At 36.6% G+C, this 24560-nt stretch overlaps 2 protein-coding genes across 7 annotated transcripts in view; one reads left to right on the top strand and one right to left on the bottom strand.

Annotated features, from left to right (window-relative positions):
- Positions 1–24560, top strand: part of LOC127681612 (zinc finger protein 420-like) — a 662660-nt gene that overhangs the window by 289519 nt on the left and 348581 nt on the right. The gene's annotated exons all lie outside the window — the stretch shown is intronic.
- Positions 4637–11803, bottom strand: LOC127681627 (zinc finger protein 665-like; the record flags this gene model as incomplete). The annotated part of the gene is made up of 5 exons (XM_052178102.1): positions 11753–11803; positions 8019–8145; positions 6754–7131; positions 5305–6669; positions 4637–5073 (listed from the first exon to the last, which is right to left on the bottom strand). Coding segments are annotated over exons 1-5 (2337 nt in total), but the record flags the coding sequence as incomplete, so codon positions are not given.

Raw genomic sequence — 24560 nt, 5'->3', positions numbered from 1 at the left:
TAATAGAAGGGACAAGCATCCACTCAGAAATCCCTGCTCATTTCAGGGCTTAAAGAATCTCTCAAGACATGAGGGGCCAGTTGTTTGTTTGTTTCTTTGTTTGTTGACAGTGTTTCTCTGCATAGCCCTGGCTGTCCTGGAACTCACTCAATACACCAGGCTGGCCTCAAACTCAGAAATCTGCCTGCCTCTGCCTCCCAGAGCACTGGGATCAGGTGGAGGGGCATATACTTGGAGACAGGGTAGGAGGAGGGGTTGGAGGTTTTCAGGGAGGTGGGAAACTGGGAAAGGTTTTACCATTTAAAATGTAATAAAGTTTATATTCGATAAAATGGAAAAAATAAACTATATATATACTCATTGGGGAAAAAAAAAACAATTTGAAAACAGAATCTTGTGTGTTCACAAGCAGATTCCAGAAGAGAGAATCAGAACTACTACTTTCACAAAAGAGACCCTCATGGCCTGAACTGTACTCCCCATGTTCGAAACCTTTGTGTACAAGGTCTAAACTCCACAGAACTTGCCAGTGTCTGGAGGCCAAGAAGTTAGGAAGATAAACGTCTGGCTCTGCTCCAGTAACATTGCTGTTCTTCTAAACAGGGGAATTCAGCAAAGTACAATTAGAAAGAGATTGTATGGGAACCTGTGAGAAGGTGGCTATTTAGAAGAAAGGAAGAGACCTTCAGATGCAAGACTCTCTGTGCCTGACATTGGACATTAACCTCTAGAAGTAGGAGCTGTTACATTTCTCTTGGGTAATCATTGCAGTCTCTGAACTTGTGTCTTAACCCAGGTAGACAAATGGAGCTACTTCAGGCCCACTGTCCTTGGTCAAAACTGCTTGAGACTAGATCAACTTTAGTGTTTAGTATTTTTAAACATTTACATACATAATGAGACATCTTTGCATGAGGACCAAATTCAAACACATGATTCTTATGTGTTTTGTACACATGCATATGTGGGAGAGAGAGTCTAAAACAAGAGCTAATACGATGGTTCTTCAGGTAAAAGTGCTTAAAGCACAATCTTAGTCATGCGAATTTTGTTCCATAGACCCTCTAGGTGGAAGGAGAGAGTCACATTCTACAAGTCATCCTCTGATCTCTAATCTCATGCCCATACACTCAAAGAATCAGAATGATTGAAAAATAGACAGACAGGCATATAGAGAGATGACAGCACTGACAAAAACAACAAAATCAAGCCCCCCCCCCCTTTTTTTAAGGAGGACAGGCTCTTGGACCCAGAGGAATTCAAGCTCATATTGCAAGGAAAGAATAGACAGGACCATGAATATGAGTAGTCACAGTGTGTCTACCGTATAGAAGCAGGGAGAGGTGCACAGTGGTGTTCAGCTTACTTTCTACTTGGCCCAAGCCCACAGCTCACTGTTTGGTGCTGTGTACATCTAGATTATCTGTTCTACTCTCAGCTGGAGTTCTGAGGAAATTTGCTCATAGACATGTCTAGTCACATGTTACATAACTTGGCTTATTCATTTATTTTATAATTCACTTATTTAGAGACAGTCTCACTGTGGAGTCTTGCCTGAAACACCCTATGTAAACCAGGTTGGCCTTGAACACAGACATCTACCTTCTTCTAGCCCCAAGACCTGGATAAAGATAATATACCACCATCACTGCCTGCTTCTATTTTTGATAGGATTTCACAAGCAGCCCTGGCTGACTTCCTACTCACTGTCTCTCTGAGGTTAATTTTTAACTTCTGTTCCTGCTGCCTCACTTCCTTAAGTGCTAGGTTTACATTCTAATGCTGGCATGTGGGGAGTGCAGGGCATTGAACTCTGAACTTTCTACATTCTACAAAAGGATTACCCATAGTCAGGACCATAAAGCTGCCTCATTTTCTATTTTACAGATCTGGATACATGCAATTGCAGTGATTTTGTGAAACAAACTGTGCCTCTATATGCTATTTCATTGGAGTCTCATATGGATCACATGAGGCAAGGAAAAGCTATTGCATTACCAGAGCCTATGCAATGGGATACTCCCCACACAAGGACCCAGAGTTCTGATCTAGTCATTTGGAGATGAAGACCTGCTGGCCACCTCCCAGTCTAGAGGGGGTTGAAAGGAAACAGAGCAGGGTTCTACTGTGGATTTGAAGACTGATGGTGTGTGGACGTTCTAACTTTCTAACTATACTGAATGTTGATAACTTCTAAAAATTTCCTAAAACATTTTGCTCATTCTGAGGGTTAAAAGGTGCTGGTTCAGGCAATTACCACCTGTAGCCTAACAGCAAGGGTCTAAGCAGTGTAGCCTCTGTTTTATCTACCCAGGAATTGCAGGGTTCAAACTTACAGCCTGCTAGTTGAAGTTGAAAGAAAGGGGGTACTTTGAAAAGTGATTTTAGTGTTTATTTCTAAGTTGTAAAAAGTTTCCTATGAAAGTTCGCTAAGAAAAAGGGAAAATGTAGAAGGATCTTGAGCTGGACAAGAGAAATTTGTGTTCCTAACTTTTCTCTCAGCACTTACACAACTTTCATAATACGTGATCACATGGCATGTAGTCTTAAAACACAACAAGAAATGGTACCAAAATGGTCTGTAGTATGAGCCAATAGGTAGCATTGTTCTGAGTTTTATTGGAATTTGTATCAATCAAATGCTATTAAAGAGTTTAGAGACATGCACTTACACAGCACAATATGGATGTCTATCCCTGAAAATGACAAAGCCATATTTTTGTTTATAGTTTGATAGACTTTTCTCTCATATTCCCAAGAATTCATGAAAGACATATTTATTATTGAAACTCCCAAATCATTTTCATATGGGCAGACTCACTGAGAGTTAAAAGATTGATTTCTCAGTCCTAAGACCTTTTGAAATACATGTTTTCATTTGCTCTTAATCAAGTCGTGATACAGAGTCATTTCACCTTCCACAGGAATTGTTATTCACACACTTAAAATCACTAGTATTAAGTTCATGTTATACACTTGTAGAAAATTTTAGTGTCTCACTCTTATGTTTCATGAGAGCCTTTTCCTGGGATATACAACATATATTCATCTAAGCATCCCAAGCAGAAACTGAAAACAACCAAGTCAAACTGGATTAATCAATGAGCTTCATTGAATTTACTTACAGGACTATGGGGAAGGACTTGTTGACCCAAGCACAAGGGACTCATAGTTGTTACCTGAAACTTGAAACCAGCATTTGATAGAGATTATGAATACTGGATACTGTAGGAATTATTTTTTTTTGAGACAAGGTTTCTCTTTGTATACCAGCCTGGCCTGGAACTGAGATATCTGTCTCTGCTCCCAAAGTGAAGAGATTAAAGGCATGCAGCACTACTGTCCAGTCCTGTAGGCATCTCTATAGGATAAAGAACATCCTATTTGGGTGGCTCAGTGTATCAAATCCTCTTTTAAGTTTGTCAGAAATCCTTTATGTGAATTAAATGTAAAGAATTCTGTCATCATTATTAAATAGTTTAAAAGGTGTATTTAACACCTTAATTTTTTTTCCTTTTGAACCCTTTATTTTAGATGGAAGGAAAGTGTCCAAAAATATTCTTCTGCCTTCCCCACTTGGTCTTTATCTTATAATATTTGAGGTTGAACAAGTATGACTTTCCTATATTGTCACATTTTCAGAGTATTTCCCTGCAGAAATAGGTTACATTATCTAAGATTGGAACATTGTGTGAAGGATTTCACAAGTTTTGCATACTTATAATATTTCTCTAGTATAGAACCTCTTGTGGTAAAGAGTCTTGATAAAACATTTGGCATATTTTTTGTTCTTCTTTTACGGTAGAAACATTTTCCTCAGTATAAATATTCAGGTGTTTTTTTCAGAACTGAAAGGAAGTCAAAGGAATTTTCAGTCATTGCATTGCATTTGTGAGATTTCTCTTGTACATGTATTGCCTGTAGCATAGAGCCAGAAGTCAAATCAAGTGTTTTTACCACCACTGCATTTGAAACATTTCTGTCATGTACATATTTTCAGAAAAATTCTAAAATGTCCATCGTTGCTAAAGGATTTCCTCATTCATTACAATTTCTAATCTTACACTACTATAAAAATTGTCTGATGTTTTCTAAGACAGGGAATATGGGCAAAGCACTTGTTTGCTTCACTGCATTTGCGATTTCTCTCTTGTATGAACTCTCTGATAATTTCTAAGACTGCTACTGTGGATAAAGCAATTGTCACATTAAATACAATTAGAGTTTCTCTTTTTTATTTATTCTCTAACAAGTATGAAGTTTGCATTTTTTGGGTAAAGCATTTCTCCCATTCACTGCATTTGTAAGGTTTCTCTCCAGTATGAATTTGCTGATGACTTCTAAGAGTACTTTTGTCAGTAAAGCATTTGTCAAATTCACTGCATTTGTAAGGTTTCTCTCCTATATGAGTTCTATGATGAATTCTAAGACTACTTTTGTTAGTAAAGCATTTGTCACATTAACTGTATTTGTAAGGTTTCTCTCCTGTATGAATTCTCTGATGAATCCTAAGATAGGATTGTCAGGTAAAGCATTTATCACATTCCCTGCATTTGTAAGGTTTCTCTCCTGTATGAATTATCGGATGAATTCTAAGACTACTTTTGTCAGTAAAGCATTTGTCACATTCACTGCATTTGTAAGGTTTCTCACCTGTATGAATTCTCTGATGACTACAGAGAGTGCATTTTTGGGTAAAGCATTTGTCACATTCACTGCACTTGTAAGGTTTCTCTCCTGTATGAATTTTCTGATGAATTCTAAGATGACTTTTGACAGTAAAGCATTTGTCACATTCACTGCATTTGTAGGGTTTCTCTCCAGTATGAATTCGCTGATGACTATCAAGACTGCATTTTTGGGTAAAGCATTTGTCACATTCACTGCATTTGTAAGGTTTCTCTCGAGTATGAATTCGCTGATGAATCCTAAGATAGAATTGTCCGATAAAGCATTTGTCACATTCACTGCATTTGTAAGGTTTCTCTCCTGTATGAATTCTCTGATGAATCCTAAGATAGGATTGTCCGGTAAAGCATTTGTCACATTCACTGCATTTGTAAGGTTTCACTCCTGTATGAAATCTCTGATGAATCCTAAGATAGGATTGTCCGATAAAGCAATTGTCACATTCACTGCATTTGTAAGGTTTCTCTCCTGTATGAATTTTCTGATGAATTCTAAGATTACTTTTGACAGTAAAGCATTTGTCACATTCACTGCATTTGTAAGGTTTCTCTCCAGTATGAATTCGCTGATGACTATCAAGACTGCATTTTTGGGAAAAGCATTTGTCACATTCACTGCATTTGTAAGGTTTCTCTCGAGTATGAATTCGCTGATGAATCCTAAGATAGGATTGTCCGATAAAGCATTTGTCACATTCACTGCATTTGTAAGGTTTCTCTCCTGTATGAATTCTCTGATGAATCCTAAGATAGGATTGTCCGGTAAAGCATTTGTCACATTCACTGCATTTGTAAGGTTTCTCTCCTGTATGAATTCTCTGATGAATCCTAAGATAGGATTGTCCAGTAAAGCATTTGTCACATTCACTGCATTTGTAAGATTTCTCTCCTGTATGAATTCTCTGATGACTACGGAGAGTGCATTTTTGGGTAAAGCATTTGTCACATTCACTGCATTTGTAAGGTTTCTCTCCTGCATGAATTTTCTGATGAATTCTAAGACTACTTTTGACAGTAAAGCATTTGTCACATTCACTGCATTTGTAAGGTTTCTCTCGAGTATGAATTCTCTGATGACTATCAAGACTGCATTTTTGGGTAAAGCATTTGTCACATTCACTGCATTTGTAAGGTTTCTCTCGAGTATGAATTCGCTGATGAATATCAAGACTGCATTTTTGGGTAAAACATTTGTCACATTCACTGCATTTGTAAGGTTTCTCTCCTGTATGAATTCTCTGATGAATCCTAAGATAGGATTGTCCGGTAAAGCATTTGTCACATTCACTGCATTTGTAAGGTTTCTCTCCTCTATGAATTCTCTGATGAATCCTAAGATAGGATTGCCCGGTAAAGCATTTGTCACATTCACTGCATTTGTAGGGTTTCTCTCCTGTATGAATTCTCTGATGAATCCTAAGATAGGATTGTCCGGGAAAGCATTTGTCACATTCACTGCATTTGTAAAGTTTCTCTCCTGTATGAATTCTCTGATGAATCCTAAGATAGGATTGTCCGGTAAAGCATTTGTCACATTCACTGCATTTGTAAGATTTCTCTCCTGTATGAATTCTCTGATGACTACGGAGAGTGCACTTTTGGGTAAAGCATTTGTCACATTCACTACATTTGTAAGGTTTCTCTCCTGTATGAATTTTCTGATGAATTCTAAGTCTACTTTTGACAGTAAAGCATTTGTCACATTCACTGCATTTGTAAGGTTTCTCTCCAGTATGAATTCGCTGATGACTATCAAGACTGCATTTTTGGGTAAAGCATTTGTCACATTCACTGCATTTGTAAGGTTTCTCACCTGCATGAATTTTCTGATGAATTCTAAGACTACTTTTGCCAGTAAAGCATTTGTCACATTCACTGCATTTGTAAGGTTTCTCTCCTGTATGAATTCGCTGATGACATTGCAGACTGCCTTTTTGGGTAAAGCATTTGTCACATTCACTGCATTTGTAAGGTTTCTCTCCTGTATGAATTCTATGATGAATTCTAAGAATGCCTCTGTATGCAAAGCATTTGTCACATTGACTACATTTGTAAAGCTTCTTACCATTATTGTTTGGTTTCAGCATCAGTTTATGTTTAGATACAAAACCCTTATGAAAATCTGGATTGTTGTTTTCTTTCTTCCCTATGTGTATTTCGTGATGTAGATTATTTATAGAGCACTCATTTAAGTACTTTATACAGTCTTTATATTTGGAAACTTCTCTGGTTTTCCCAATTTTAAGTCTTTTCAGGTTTGAGGATTGAAGTGAGGCATCTCTGTGGTTAGTTTTATCAGGTATACTTTGGGTGGATTCATTATTCATTTTGCTGAGCTCATTACATTTATAAGACTTCTCTTGCATATTCACATGTTCATGGACATTGCACTCTGTGTCTTGATCTAAGACCTTCCGATGTCTTCCATGTATGAGATGATTTTCTGAAAAGATACAAATAAAGATGGCAGGGATTATTGTATTGAGGAAAAATATATTCAGTAATGCATGTTTGCTGATATTTCAAGTTAATTAGACATCAAGAAATCACGCTCTCAAAGCAGCTTTTTTCTTTTTCCATAATGATTACTTGGATCCTTAGAAAAACCACAATTCTGATCTACATCCACAGAGAGGAAATGATAATACCCTTCTAAATGTTTTACAAACAGCACTTTGCAGAAACTAGGACAAACAATGTGATCGATCAGTACTGAACTTTCACAAAGTAGATATCTGATCAATGTATGCAGACCACCTAGCACTAGGGATAACTAGATGGTGAGAGGCAAGTGGAAGAGAATAAACATTAAAATACTTTGTCATCAGAAGCTGATCACCAAAATCATAGAAGGAAACATCCCCACCTTAAAGTAACAGAGGACCATAAACATAAAATAACCCTATAAAACAACAAATAGATTGGAGCAGAATAGAAAATCCTCTCATCACATGTATAAAGAAGAGTTAAAGTAATAGTAATTTTATTTGCTGAAATTATTATGTGTATAGAAATATAATTCCTTGTTCTCAACATTTAATTTTCTTAAAATTGGAAATTTCCAATTAATTTTTGGAAACTTTTGAATTGGAAATTTCAATTAAAGTTATATAAGAGGAATAGAAAGATATCAAAGAATACAGCACTGGATATATACTCTTCAAAAGAAATCAGAACCGAGAGGGAAATCCCATGAAAAATTTGTGATTCTAACCAGAATAACCACTTCCTTATTCTAGTGGTCTCTTGACATTTCAGAGAGTTTACATAAACAGAATGTAAGGAAATTCAAATAAAGATTCAGGAATTCAAAAAGGAGTGTAATCTTACCCAAAAACAATAGATTGTTGAAATTGTCCATCATTACATCTATGTACAATGACCGTTGACCAAAATTGAGACATTCCCATTCCTCCAGTGAGAAGTTCAAAGACACATCATTGAAGGTTAACAAACCCTGAAATGGAAAACTACTTAAATGCTACTGGACAATATTGTTTTCCTATGCACTTGCTGTGACTTCAGTCTCATGGGTTTGGAGGTGAACCAGGGATCTAGGGGCATAATGTGTACATAAAAACATGCAGATGAACAATTATATAATTAAAAGTCTCAGAATAATAATAAACACATCAATACAACCCTTCCGGTTTTCCCTATGTAACACCATATGTTTCAGGGAAGAGGAAGCAGAGTAGATTAACCATTATTCCTTCTAAAGAAAAGAAGCAAACAAAATTGAAAAACAATTTTTTCCAAGCAAACTGACACAAGAAACAAGCTAGAGTAGGCATTCTAATATAGAATAAAATTGACTTTCAATCAAAATACATCAAAATGTTGAGGAAGCATAACATTCCATACTCATGAAAGAAAAAACATCTGACAAGATGAACTCACAATTTTCATAATCTATGTTCCAAAAGCAAGGACACCCACATTTGTAAAAGAAACTTTACAAAAGCTCAAGGCACACATTTAAGATGACACAATAACAGTAGGAGACTTCAACACCATACTTGCACCAATGGACAGATCATGGAAACAGAAACTAAACTGACATAGTGAAACTAACAGAAGTTATAAACCAAATGGATTTAACAGACATCTAATGAGCATTTCAGAATAAAACAAACAAACAAACAAAATACCTTCCTATGTCTCATGGTATGTTCTCCAAAAATTAATCATATAATCAGAAACAAAAAAAAATAAGATCAGATGGCACGTGAAAATTGCAATAATCCTATGCATCCTGTCACAACCAAAACAACAGAAAGCCCACATACACATGGAAAATCAACAACTCTCTCCTCAATAATAATGAACTCAGGCAAGAATATAGAAAAAAAATGACTTTTGAGAATTTAACAAAAATGAAGGAATAGCACACCCAAACTTATTGGCGACAATGACAACAGTGCTAAGAGGAAAATTCATAGCTCTCGGTGCATTCTTAAAGAAACTGGAGAGATCATACACTACCAGCTTGACAGCATATCTGAGAGCTCTAATACAAAAAGAATCAAACACTCCCAAGGGGAATATAAGTGAGGAAATAATGAAACTCAGAGATGAAGTCAACCAAGTAGAAACACAGAAAATATACAAAGAATCAACAAAATGGGGAGCTGATTTTCTTTGAGAAAATTGAAAAGATGGATAAACCCTCAGTCAGCCTAACTAAAGGGCAAAGAGACAGATTCCAAATTAACAAAATAAGGAATGAAAAAGGAAACATAACAACAAAAATAGAGGAAATTTAAAAATAAGCATGAGATCCTATAACAAAAGACTATATTCATCAAAACTTGAAAATTCAGTTGAAATAGGTTGTCTAGACAGGTACCAAGGTCAAGGAGGATCAATTAGGATCAGACAAACCATCTAAACAGTCCCCAAATCACAAAACAAATAGAAGCAGTCATTACAATCTCCCAAACAAAAAACAAAAAACAAAAAAAGGTCCAGGCCAGATGGGTTTAACAACACTACCAAACAAAATCCAGGACCACATCAAAATGATCATTCAGCATGATCAAGAAGGCTTCATCCCAGGGATGCAGGGGATGGGTCAATATACAAAAATCCATCAACATAATACACTGTATCAACAAACTCAAAGAAAATACAAAATGACCATCTCATTAGCTGCTTAAAAAAGCTTTTGACAAAATACAACATCCATACTTGTTTTAAATCCTGGAAATATCAGAAATTCAATGCCCATAATGAAACATAATAAAAGCAATATACAGCAAACCTATAGCCAACATCAAATTAAATGGAGAGAAACTTGAAGCACTCCAATTAAAATCAAGGAATGAAAAAGGAAACATAACAACAGAAATAGAGGAAATTTAAAAATAAGCATGAGTCAAGGCTGTCCACTCTCTCACTGAAAAGATAATAGAAGTCTTCAGAAGATGGAAAGATCTCCCATTCTCAAGATTGACAGGAATAATAGAGGAAAAATGGACATCTTACCAAAATCAATCTATAGATTCAATGCAATATCCATCAAAATTCTGAATCAGTTCTTCATAGAGATAGAGCAATTTCCAAAGGCCAGCATAAAGAATGGAAACAGGCAACCTCAGGAGATAGGAGGTTGGGGGGACCTTCCAGAATGCAGAGACCTGTGAGGTGAAAGAATCTCAGGACTCAAAGGGAGGAACCTTAGATGAAATGCATGACAGTAGGGAGAAGGAACTTATATAGCCCACCTCCAGCAGGAATACAGGGTACCCAGTGAGGGAGGAGGTTGCCATCCTACAGTCAAAACTCTGAGTTTTGTTCTATATTTGTTCCTGTCTGAAAGAACAGCAGGGATGGAAATGGAGTCTGAGAAACAGAAGGTCCAGTAACAGGCCCAAAGTGGGATCCATCCCAAGGGGATGTCCCAAGGTCTGACACTAATACTGAAGCTATAGAGTGCTCACAAAAAGGGACCTTAGCATGACTGCCCTCCAGAAGACCCAACAAGCAGCTGAAAGAGTCAGATGCAGATATTTGCACCTAACCAATGGACAGAAGCTGCTGATCACTTTGGTTAAATTAGGGAAATGTTGGAAGAATCTGAGTAGGAGGACAATCCTGTAGGAGGACCAGCAGTCTCAATTAAGCTGGTCCCCTGAGATTTCTCAAACACTGGACGAACCAAGCAGCATAAACCAGATGCTATGAAGCCCCCAACACATATATAGAAGAGGAGGGCTGGGGCTGGGTTCAATCAGAGAAGAGGAACTTAATCCTCAAAAGACTAGAGGCACCAGGGAGTCTAGAGGTCTGGTTGGGTGGAGGGTGAGGGTGGGGAGTGTGGGAGAAGGAATGGAATGGGGACCACTCAGATGGTGGATAGGGAGTATAGAGGAATGAAATCTGGAGTGTAAAAAATAAATAAGTAAAAGACAAAAAAGTTGTAAAATTAAAAAAAAAAAAAAGAAAAGAACACTGCAATCTGCATCTGCTCACAAACACAGAACTGTTATGGCAAAAGAGAGACACTCTTTCCTCTTTCTGCCATCATCTGTTCCTCTAGTGATCTAATATATTTGCTATTAGGATTCAAGACAGTGAGGCTCTTATAGTTTTATCCTTCTACAAATTGTTCTCTTTCATTCATTGCTCAGCGACATGAGTGTCCACATATTTCAATACCCACAATCACAAGTTTTTGTCTGGAACCCTAACAATCTTTGAAAAGCAACTTCTGTGACAAATGAGACTTTCCTTCCACAGTAATATAAGAGTACACAGCTCCATCCAATGTAGAAATTAGCTATTCATAAGAGTTTTTTAGAATCATTTACAATAGATTCTCTTTGAAACCTTCAGTCTTTAGTCCATGGAATTTGAATGGTCTAACAGTAGAAAATTCAGTGAAAATAGTATGGTGTTATTTATGTGAAAGTCTTAAACATTAAATTTTCTTTATGCCACAAGAAAATGAAGATCTTAGAAAATAAGCCCTTTAGATAACATGATCACATTTAGATAATAAAACTTTTGAATGGTTTGAATGATAAAGAGATTTCTAAAACAAATGTAGACAGCACACTGACCTGTGGAGTGTTTACCAAAGGAGCACTCATTCTTTTTGTTGTTGTTCTCCAAGTTTCAAATGTTGGGACTCCTCTTGAAATTTCACAGGGTTTGAAAAGCACAAAGATGAAATTAATACAACCCATTATAGACAATGCTAAAGCACATAAAAATACATTAAAAGCAAACTGATACCAGACATGAGATCATGGAGTGACAATGTAGTGTGGAAAGGAATATGAGTATAATCTGAGGCCTCTTTCTAACTTCAGCCTGCACCAGACAGAAAGAGAGAGCACATGCATACCTGCTGTAAAGCACTATTACTCAAGAGTTATTTCTGAGGACTCATCTTCCTGGGTCTAGACTAAAGGACAAAAGGCTAGTGACTACCATGATTGATGCCTACAAATGAATGGCATTTCATTAGCCATCATTCTAGAATATGATATCTAACACTTTAATGAGATTCTACTCCATTTTACCAGGTAGATACAGTATATCTTCTTTCCATGTGTATCTGTTGTCTTGAAATACAAAGATTCTATCTGCCAAATATCATGGCTTTTCAAGGAGAATAAATTACCATCAGATTTAGTTATAGACCTTTTCATCATCATCATCATCATCATCATCTAAGGCTTTCGAGTGATCATGAGATTGCAGTTATATTTCCATCTTATTTCTCCTTTCAATATGGCCCTGCATTCTAACTCCCATGCACATCATTGTATGCATTGATCTTGATCTCCTGACATCTACATGAACGTATTAATATGTGGAATATTATAATTAAAGTCAGAAATGTCTTTAAATAATATTTAATTCTGCTATAATTTTAATCCAGTTTTTCTCACCTTTTCCAATGGTGTGGTAAACTTTTATTACAGTTCCAGGAACTCATAACTTGATGCATCTAATGTTTCAGACCCACATACAGACTGATAACAGGAGAGGTGTGTCAGTTCCCAAAATCGTAAGAAATATGTGTTTAATGATGGTTGGTCTTTGACATCCTTTGTGAAAGTCATAAATATATATATGTGTGTGTGTGTGTGTGTGTGTGTACATACATACATACAGGGATAAAATGAACCATTTCAGAGTATGCTCTTGGGATGATTCACTCATTGTATTAAATCTGCTATAATACTATCACTGTTGGAACCTCTTCTTGAATATGCATAGCTGCATCTTGGCATTGTTCCAGGAAGATCTCAGGTTCCCAGTCAGTAATGAATATGAATACAGTGAGAACCTTGAAGCCACGCTGTCACAGGTTAAGATGCAGAAGGTAACCTCAACTTGATTTCATGCTAGAGGTTCAAAATTATTTCAGCAAGTACAAATCATACAAGTCAAGGCACAACTTATGTATAGTCAGTGAAAGAAGACTCAAAACCATTTCAATATATCTATGAAAGGCCTAGGGTAAAATATCATAGTCCATCACTGTGAAATCTCTGAAGAATGTGACAACAAAAGGAAAATTACTGAGTCTAATAAAGATAATAGCCAACATCCCAAACCTATCATTACATAAACTGAAGAGAATCTACTCAGAAGACAAAGATGTGCAAAGCCTCCACACTAACTTATCACAGTGCAGCAGTGCTTACAAAGAGAAAGTAAGACTTAGAATATTTTCAATGTTCAAATGATAAGTGGAAGGCAAGGTCTCTCAAATTACAAGAAACATAATCTTACAACTCAAGAGCTACAAATATCCCAAGGGTATAATTCGATCTGATAATATACTTAATAAGCTATAGAAAAATACAAGAAAATATCATTTTGTTTTATACATATCTAAAGAATAATCTGAAAAGTCAGAATACCACTCAGTGTCTACAAGGATCTTGGATATGCTGGTTTAGCATACAAAGTGCTGAAAAGGACTCTGTAGCTTGATGGGTGTAAGGAGTCATTAATGGTTCTCCCTACATGCTGACATGTGTGCTGTAATACCAGCCTGTCTGACAATGTAAATCTACCACTGTAATAGTGACAAGTAGGTAACAGACACTTTACTGGTTTTACTTGGTTTCAGGTCAGCCTACAAATAAAATACAGACATGGAACTGGAACCTGGTCAAAAGTCACTCTAAAGATAAAAGGCCCTAAATTGAATTTATAATTGAAATACTGTAATACGTAGAAATACTGGATATGCATATAAATTCTTACTGCTTTCACCTAAGTGACACAAACATGATTTGTAAGGAGAAACTGACAATTCACAGAGTGGTAAGTGACAAACAAGCAGTGGGGAAAAAAGCAAGTCTCTAAAAGAAGAAGGAAATGGAATGATGGAAATCCATGCTGTCATTTACCATGGAACATGGCATGATGAATATATGACAGCATGGATACCCATCTAAAACCTGCCTCAGAACATACACAAAATACAAGAATATAATGAAAACCTGAATAACAAAGGATGGGAGAGAAAATGCAGTAACTGTGCAAGCACTCTGGGGCACTTCATGTGCAAAGGCACTCACCTGAAAATGCAAGCAGTAGGGAATTTAGACAGCACAGATTAAAATAAATTCTTGGAACTTTGTAAAATCTGAAATAGCAAAGAAACCAGATAACACAAGTAATCTATCCAAATGTTTCTGTGTAAATATTCTAACAATTAATAATATGTATGAAAAAATGAGGATAATGTTTAATTCATGTCATAGAAAATTTACGGACAACAGGAATTTCTATAAAACAGGAATTGGTGATGTAGGGAAAACATAATGCTGTCATACATTTGCAGTATGTAAAACTTGATGCCTGTTTACCTAGAGGTTTCCCCAGCATGTAATAAGGATATATGCTCCACTATATTCATAGCAGCCCTATTTATAATAGTCAGAAGCTGGAAAGAACCCAGGTATCCCTCAACAGAAGAATGGATGCAAAAAATGTGGTATATATACACAATGGAGTACTATTCAGCCATTAGAAACAATGAATGCATGAAATTCTTAGGCAAATGGATGGAGCTGGAGAACATCATACTAAGTGAGGTAACCCAGTCTCAAAAGATCAATCATGGTATGCACTCACTAATAAGTGGATATTAGCCTGGAAAACTGGAATACCCAAAACATAATCCACACATCAAATGAGGTACAAGAAGAATGGAGGAGTGGCCCCTGGTTCTGCAAAGACTCAGTGTAGCAGTATAAGGCAAAACCAGAACAGGGAAGTGGGAAGGGTGGGTGGGAGAACAGGGGGAGACAAGGGGGCTTATGTGACTTTCTGGGAGTGGGGGACCAGAAGAGGGGAAATCATTGGAAATGTAAATAAAAAATATATCGAATAAAAAAAAAAAAACAAACAACTTGTTGCCTGTAGGATCTGTAGACACCATCAAGTGGGTAATAAAAAGTAGGCATAGGAATACATGAATTTCCAGGGTGGGATCAGGACATTTTTCAAAGCATTTCCATTTATGATGCTTGCCTGTGACATACAGACTGAGTATTGTTGTCATTTCTACCAGCAATAGATCATAAATACCTGCTCCAGTGAGAGATGCTCTGCTTTAAATACAACAGTAGTAAATATTTAAAATCAGTGTATATCATGGAATTATTTTTTCTATGTGTATAACAGCAAAAGCACATCATCTATTTCATCAACACTGAACAACAGTTAATTTTAGAATGGGAAGAATAACCATTGCTTTACATACTTTAATCATGAAGTTAATATGAACACTAGGTCTTTGACTTTAAATCTTGGAACTGACATTTCGGCAAATACACTCCTGATTCTAAATAGACACAATTCCATACTTTTGAACCTTCTTGTCAAAATTAACTATCACTTGGTTCACACCACAATGTTTTTAATGTAGATTGACACAAATAACAATATGTAGTATTCAGACACTGGGAATCTTGAGAACTAGAAGACCATAGCATTCTAGGAAAGCATTCTCTAGTAATGTCTCTTAGAGATTGGGTTCCTCTACTCACAGATTTAGTTGATTATTTTCACATCTAAGTGCTATAACGATGTACATCTCTTACCAGTTGTCTTGTCCTATCTATTACCATCAAAAGAGATGACATTATCTTAGCACACAGTAGCACTAAATATTTATCCATAGATCACAATCAGGAGAGCATGGAATAATATATTTCAAGCCCTGAGAGAAGATAACTAGCAACTGCCAGAAAAGTAGCTACTAGTATTGAAAGTGTATAGGAATATCTGAACATAGTAATACATTGAGACATGTTTTATAGGCAAAAACCTACTTAGATAATAAACTGATGAAAATTTGCACAAAAGAATAAAACATAAATTTACATGAGGTCATAAGAAATAACACATTACTTACAAAGAATGAATAAGAAAACTAGGAAATACTCCTAATGTACAACACAGCAAGGCTCTATTCTACACAAGGAATGGGGAAAAAAGTGAACCATACTTTGCCACTCACAATGCCAGCAAAACTTCTAGATTACAAATCCTAAGGACTACATTCTCACAAAGAAAAGAATTTCATTGACCAATCATCAAAGTAGTTCCCCATGAAATCCTTGGTAGAAGTCAGAATAGATAAAACACCTATCTACATAATGAAGCATATTATTTGTGAATCTTAGTTTTCCGTTCAGGAAAAAAGAAATTGTGCAGAGCTAAACTGACCGAATATTATGTAGGGATATTTGAGCCTGTTATGACTTAGGGTTTGTTTCGGCCCATAACACAACTTTAATCATTAGGGTTGGAACACAAGCAAGCCCATAGTATTCACTTTAATCCCAAACAATAAAAGGACAGTTACTAAGTAGAAGGAGGCACTGATATTTGAAAGTGTGGTCTAATCGAATGGCACAAAATGTGAAAGGTTACAGAAAGATTTGACAGAACAGGACATGCACAACTCCCTTGAGATGAGAGAAAAAAGGGAAGAAATTTAAGGAAGAAAAAGATAGTACAGGAAGAAGAGAATAGTAAAGGAGAACAGTTGAGTGCATGGGGAGCAGTACAGTGCACATGAGAGGGTAGAGCAACAGACAGGGAGAAGGAAACAGTTTTACTGGCAGTGTTTTACAGAGTACCTGCTATGCACAGGTAAAAGAATAAGCAAGAGAACGAGAAGGAGCCAGAAGACTTTAAAAAGATGACTACAGTTAATTTAAGGTGACGCAGACGAATTCAGTGTCTCAAAGATGAATCAGATTGAATAAGCAAAATGGGAGAGGAGTGTGATCTGGAGAGCTGAGTTGATCCAGCCAGTTGAGAGTTGAGAAAGAACAAGAAAGGAGAAGCTTATTCTGCAAGAAATTTCAGAAGCTGAAAACACTCTAGGCCTAGATAAGATTGTTTATAGAGTCTAGAGGCTTCCAGGACTAGGCCTAAGTAAATAGACAGAAGCAGTAGACCCCCCAGACAACAAGTAGAATAGGAGAATACAAGTTACTTTTATAGCCCAGTGGAAAATCTAAGAGTGTTCAGTATAAAAGCTTTTTAGAAGCCGGGCAGTAGTGGAGCACACCTGTAATCCCAGGACTCTGGAGGCAGAGGGAGGCGGATTTCTGAGTTCGAGGCCAGCCTGTTCTACAGAGTGAGTTCCACGACAGCCAGGGTTATATAGAGAAACCCTGTCACAAAAAAACCAAATCCAAAAAATCAAAACACCAAAAAAAAAAAAAAAAAAAAAAAAAAAAGCTTTTTAGAATGTAAGAAGCAAAAAAAACATACCTCATAATACTAAGAGAAAGGGACTCAAATCTAAACCAAACAGTAGAGAAAAGTGCAACAGTAATTACTCCATTCTAATCAGGACTAATTCAACACACTGCATCATTGAGAACACAATTCAAGGACTATATAACATTTAGACTGGAAAGAATACATGATTCAGAAAGCAAGTGCAACTTCTGGAGAACAACCCAGTTCAGGTCATTCATTTTGTCAACAAATATCATGGATGGACTCTCTGGTGGTAGCTTTTAAAGTGTCAAAAACTGCTATGCAGACTGGGGCAGGGGACAGAGTGATCCATGGGCAGACCCAGATTTGCATCCTGTGATCTACCTTCTCAATCTGCCAGGTAAGGCATGGCCACTAGTATCATAGTAGTGAGATGCTCTATGGGTAACAAGATTTTCTGGTTCTAGATGAGCCCAGCTCCTCAGGGGAGGGGAAAAAACATAGACTAAAATGAGAATGTGGCTAAAATCCAATGAGGAAGGTCACAGGGCCTAGAGCAGGGAAAACACTATTGATATTTGCTTCAAGTGTAAATGGCCCTTGCCACACCCATCCCCTGATGCTCTTTTCAGTCTGGCTAAAAGAAACTTTGCTTTCAATAGGCAGCTGCTAATTCAGAGCCTCAAAACTAATCACATGCTGACATCAACTGACTGCTGACTGCACTGCCTACCATGGGAAATCCTCATCACATCTAATAATATTCTCAGTGAAATTTTCCAGAATCATAGATAAAATAGAATCTCACAAAACCAAATACATGTCCTCTTTCTACTGACAGGTGAGCCCACCTCACCCCTTATTCAATCCTTGAAACACACCTGGATCCTTGAGACTCCTTGGCCTTTTCTACTCAGGGCTCTTACGTTTGATTTACAGTTATCCACTTTTGTTGGAGCACATACAAACCTGAAAATGGGAAAATACTGAAAATTTTACTCAGAGATTTTAAATTGTCAGACTGAAAAGAGAACATCACAGTCACAGTTAAAGACACAATGAGCAAGAGAAATAGAAGGCCCAGAATTTTCCTTTTTTGCTTTTTCATAAGTGCTACTTTTTAAAAAAAATTTACAACCAGTAAGATAAACAATCTTCAAATTTTTCAAACTTTAATAAGATTTTAAAAGCATGAATTTGAACTGAAAAAACATACATATTTTGCACACAAATATTGTAAATGAATCAACTCCAACTCAATTTGAAAACATGTGAATCAAATTACAGTTGTAGAAGTTAGTAATTCACATTTAAGCAAGTTAGCGCCTTGCTGATTTCAGCTTTTGTAATAAAAGGGGCTAGTGCATATTTTAACGTTGCATTGTGACTGTGTACCAATTATGGATATTTCACCTTATTAAACAAGATTATGTTCTTGAAAGTTGGTAAATAATGGCTAACCTATGACATGTAAAATTTCCAATGATAACAGTTACATTGTGTAACATAACACTTTCTATTGATTTCTTTCCTATCTTAAATTTATTTTTGTTTTTTGTTTTTTGTTTTTTTCGAGACAGGGTTTCTCTGTGTAGCCCTTGGCTGTCCTGGAACTCACTCTGTAGACCAGGCTGGCCTCGAACTCAGAAATCCACCTGCTTCTGCCTCCCAGAGTGCTGGGATTACAGGCGTGAGCCACCACCACCCGGCCCTATCTTAAAATTTTAAAACCAATCATTGTAATGATTGTTTCAACATCAATTTATCAGAGGAAGATCAAACTTTATTGAAACTGCTTGATACAAAATACACTGCACTAAACCCAAAAAATGTCAACATAAAATCCAATCTGTTATCGCTAAAATGTACAGAGAATTAGTACATAACAGATTTATATTAGCACATATTAGAATTAGTACATATAAATTAGTACAGATAATTTAAGGCCAAACAAAGCACTACGGTCTCTCAGAGAAGAACCAGGTTGAAAGAGTCAGCCTGGAGTGGAGTTTGAGCTGGAACAGCTGAGTAGCACCAGCCACTTAAGAATTGGGAATGGACAAAAAAGGGAGAGCTTATTCATCAGGGAATTTTATAGTCAGAAAACACTCTTGATCTAGGTAAGACAGATTCTTTAGAGGCTAGAGTCTTTCAGGCAGAGGTCTAGATAAAAGGACAGAGGCAGTAAGCCTCCCAGACAATAATTAGAATTGGAAAATAAAAGTTTCTTTACAGCCCTGTGGAAAAGCTAACACTGCTCAGTATAAAAGCTTTCTAGAATGTAAGAAGAGAAGAAACATACCTCAGAATACTAAGGAAAAGAGACTCCACCAAACAGTAGAGAAAAGATCAACAGTAATTATTCTACTCTAATCAGGAATAATTCAACATAGAGCATCAGTGAGAACACAACTGAAGGACCTAGAAATGGTGGTTGGATGTAAAAACCTTAAACCCACTCCAAGTGATATTGTTTCCACCTAGACAGCATTTCCTAAATCTTACCGAATAATACAACCAACAAGGAAGGATTGATTTTTCTGACTTGAAGCCTACATACATGATCTCTCTAGTACACGAACAAATTCATGATGAAGAAAAATTCTGTAGGTAGGCTTTTAGATGTCTTAACAGGAATGAATGCATTCACAAGGAAATGTAGGAATGAAGAGAAAAACACTATTCATGTGACCTTTTGATAAAGACTTTAAACATCATAGCTGAATATGGTTTACCATGTTCACTCAAGTGTAGTGAAGGTGATCACCAATTGTTGCTGGAGTTTGTGTTTTTCAATATTTGAAGTATATATTAAAGTATGTGAGGTAATTCCATGTATAGAACTTTATTAGGCCATTGTTATTTATATTCCTGCTGTGGGTCCTAGTCATCTTCTTTAGCATGTTCACTTGGTGATCTACATTTTTTTTTCGGCAATGTATAGAATGGATGCTGATCATCTATGTGGTCCATTGTGAGTTTAAATACCACACTGTTAACACTTATATTTTCAAGTTAGGGTGTTTGTGAAGGATGGTGTGTGGTTTTTCTTGGCACTATTTTTTGGATTTTCACAATATCCCTAGAGATGATTTGGATGTAAGTCATTAGGCAAGGCTACAGGTGAACTCTTTATGGAATTTCCTGTCACTATTGCCTGGTTCCTTGGGACAACTCCTTCTGGAGGTACCCAATATACTGCAGCTTCCTGTTACATGTTTCTTCTGAACCCACCTGCTTAGGACTCTTTTAATGAATTAGCTTCCCAGTACCTCTCATCTGGGTTTGTTTGTTTGTTTGTTTTTCCTTGCTTGCTTACTTCATTGCTTGTTTTCTTGTTTTCCTAAATGCATCTAATCAGGCAGGAATGACCTCCCCCCCAACTAAGGTTCCACTCCCCCAACTCTTTTGCAGCCTGACTTCCACACAACTACAGCAGTGGACACAGCTTCCCCACAAGTTTGCTGCCATTCCAGACCAGAACGACAATGCACCTGGGTTCTGATCCATTCAGATTCAAGTTATGTTGCAGAAATTCTCACATTGAGATACCAACCTCCTGGGCTAAGATAGGAAACCTACACAAACAGGAATACACCTGCCCCAGTTTACTGAATACTGAGATTAGGCCAGCAGCACTTGCTTATTTTATGTCTATAGAGTCATGCAATGTAATCACACTTTGGATATCTAGACAACATAATTTATATTCTAGAAACCATCATTTCACTGTCTGTCCATTTACACTAACACAACACTAACATCCTAAGAACTAGAAACATTCATAAAATGTATTTTTATCTGTAGAGGGCAAAAGGAACCTGTGGTCAAATATAACCACTAGGGAAAACAGGAATGTAAAACTACAAGGTTTTCTCTTAAATGGAAGAGAAGTACACTCTTTTCTGACAAGAAATGGGGGAATGAATGTAGTAAATAGTTTAGTGACATATGGCATATATAGTGCCAGGTCACACATGAAAGGCCCAGACTATTTATCCAAGACTCTTCCTCCCTAGAGCATTATTTTTCAGTTAATAGAATACAAGCTTAGGAGAGATGTCAGAAGCACTTTATAGTTTAGTGACTTCTACACTATGTGTTTGATCCTCCTCAATGGCTTCAGTCCATGGAAACTGTATGTCTTCACAGTAAAAAAAAAAAAAAAAAAAAAAAAAAAAATTCAGGGAAAATATAATGGTTTCATGTATGTGAAAGACATAACCATTAAAATTTTCTCGTCCCAGAAGAAAATGAAGATCATAGAAAATAAGCCCTTTAGAAAACATATAGATAACAGAACTATTGAATGTTTTGAATGAAAATGGGATTTTTCAAAAATGTTGGACAGTACATTGACCTGTGGACTATTTACCAGAGAAGAATTCATTCTTTTGCTTTGTTATGCTGGTTTAGCTTACAAATTCCTAAAAAGGGCTCTGTAGGCTTATGGGAGTAAGGAGTCATTAATCACTTTACTGATTTGAAAAGAGGTCAGCCTACAATAGAAATTCAGATATGGCACTTGAAGCTGGTCAAAATCACTCTAAAGATTACAGTCCCAAGCCAGGAGTGGTTGCGCACACCTGTGATCCCAGCACTTGGGAGGCAGAGGCAGGCAGATTTCTGAGTTCGAGGCCAGCCTGGTCTAAAGAGTGAGTTCCAAGACAGCCAGGACAATACAGAGAAACCCTGTCACAAAAAAACAGAAAAACAAAGAAACAAAAAAAGAAAAAAGAAAAGAAAGGAAAAAAAAAAAACAGATTACGGGCCCAAAAGCGAATATATGTCTTACATACTGCTATATGTAGAAATAGTGGCTATGCATTTAAATTGTTCTGTTTACACAATAGCATGGTGGTGCTTTCAGCCTAAATCAGAAAATCATGGTTTATAAAGGAAAACTAACAATTCAAATAATGCTGAGTAAAAAGCCAGCAGTGGGGGCCTAGGCAAGGCTCCAAGAAAGCAGGAAGTGGAGTTATGGAAACACATATTGTCATGTAACATGAGCACAGACTATGAACATATGTCAGCATGGATACCCATCCAAAACCTGATGTATGCATCAGAACAGAACATACATGAAACAAGGATGTAATGAAAACATGAATAACAAGGGATGGGACACACTAGGGATTTACATAGCACAGATTAAAATAAATTCTAGGAGATTTGCAACATCTGCAATAGCAAAGAAACCAGATAATGCAAATATTGTATCAGAACCTTTCTCTGTAAATATTCTAACAATAGTAATAAGCATGAAAAAAATAGTATAATCACTGATTCATATGGTAGAAAATTTACTGACAACAGGAATTTCTCTAAAATAGAAATTGGTAGAGGCAGGCAGATTTCCGAGTTCGAGGCCAGCCTGGTCTACAGAATGAGTTCCAGGACAGCCAGGGCTACTCAGAGAAACCCTGTCTCGAAAAACCAAAAAAAAAAAAAAAAAAAAAAAAAAAAAAAAAAAGAGTCACGATCTAAAATAGAAATTGGTGATGCAGGGGAAAATAGAATGCTGTAATAAATTTGAAATATGTAAAAGTTGATGATCTGGGCATTTGTGGACAGCATCAAGTGGGTAGTAAAAATGTGCATAGGAACTCAAGAAATTTCAGAGAGTAATAAGAACATTTTTCAAAGCATGTCACTTTATGAATTTTGCCTGTAACATGCATGCTGAGTATTGGTGACCTTTCTACCAGCAACAGATTAAAATTTTCTGCCATAGTGACAGATGCTGTGCTGAGTTAATTTCAACAGTAGTAAACATATAAAATGAATCTGTTTCATGTAATGACTTTTTCTATGTGTATCATGTGAAAAGTACGTCTTCCACGTCATGGAGACTAAAAAAGAGCAAATACTAGAATGGGAAGAATAACCCATGGGTTTACACACTTCCACCAGGAAATCTACATGAACACTAGGGCTTCGACTTTAAATCTTAGAACTGACATTTCCTCAAATACACACCTGATTCTGAATAGAATGAATAGAAATTCCACACTTTTCAGTCTTCCAGTCAACATTTACTATCCCTTGTTTTATCACAGTCTACCTTTTAAAGTAGATAAACTTAAATAGAATTGTGTAGTGTTCATATACTGGGACTCTTGAATACTAGAAGACCACAGCATTCTAGCCTAGCATTCCCTAGGAAAGTCTCTCACAGACTGGATTCATGGACTCCCAGGTCTATCTGCCCATTGTCACATCTAAGTGCAATAACAGTGTACATCCCTTTCAGTTTCTTGATCTATTCCTTACCATCAACTAGGCAACATTATATTAGCATACATTAGTACTAAATCTTTATCCATAGATTAAAATCTGGAGAGCATAGCAAAATGTTTTTCAAGCCCTGAGAGAAAATTACTGGCGACTGTAATGTTAAATCCAAAAAGTAGTTACAACTATTGACAGTGTATAAGGTACATTTGAACATAGTAAAACATTAAGACATGGGTTTTTTGTTTGTTTGTTTGTTTGTTTTTTTCTAGTTTTTAAAGACAGGGTTTCTCTGTGTAGCCCTGGCTGTCCGGGAATTCACTCTGTAGACCAGGCTGGCTTCAAACTCAGAAATCAGCCTGCCTCTGCCTCGCAAGTGCTGGGGTCACAGGTGTGCACCAACACGCCCAGCTAAGAAGTTTCTTAAGTAAAAAAAAAAAAAAAAAAAAAAAAAAAATTACCTAGATAGTAAACTGATGAAAATAACCACAAACGAATAATGCATACATTTTTTGAGGTCATAGGAAATAAGACTTGTCTTGTGAAAAATGAATGGATACAAGAAAACTAGGGGATATTGCTCATGTACAACACAGTGAAGCTCTATCCCACACAAGGAACGGAGAACAATGTGAACCATACTTTGCCACTCACAATGTCAGCAAACCTTCTAGATTACAAATCCTAAGGAATACAATCTCACAAAGAAAAACTTCATTGACCAATCATCAAAGGAATTAACAATGAAATACTTGGTAGAAGAATAGATAAAGCATATATCTACATAATGAAGAGTATTATTTGTGAATCTTGGTTTTCAGTTCAGTAAGAAGAAATTCTACAGAACTAAACTGATAAAATAATATAGATGGATATTGGAACCTGTTGCAACTTAGGGTGTGGTTCAGCCCCTGGCAC

Source organism: Apodemus sylvaticus, chromosome 3 (assembly GCF_947179515.1).
Source record: "Apodemus sylvaticus chromosome 3, mApoSyl1.1, whole genome shotgun sequence".
Classification (NCBI taxonomy): domain Eukaryota; kingdom Metazoa; phylum Chordata; class Mammalia; order Rodentia; family Muridae; genus Apodemus; species Apodemus sylvaticus.
Note: the sequence above shows the minus strand (reverse complement) of the source record. Positions and strands in the feature narration are given on the sequence as shown.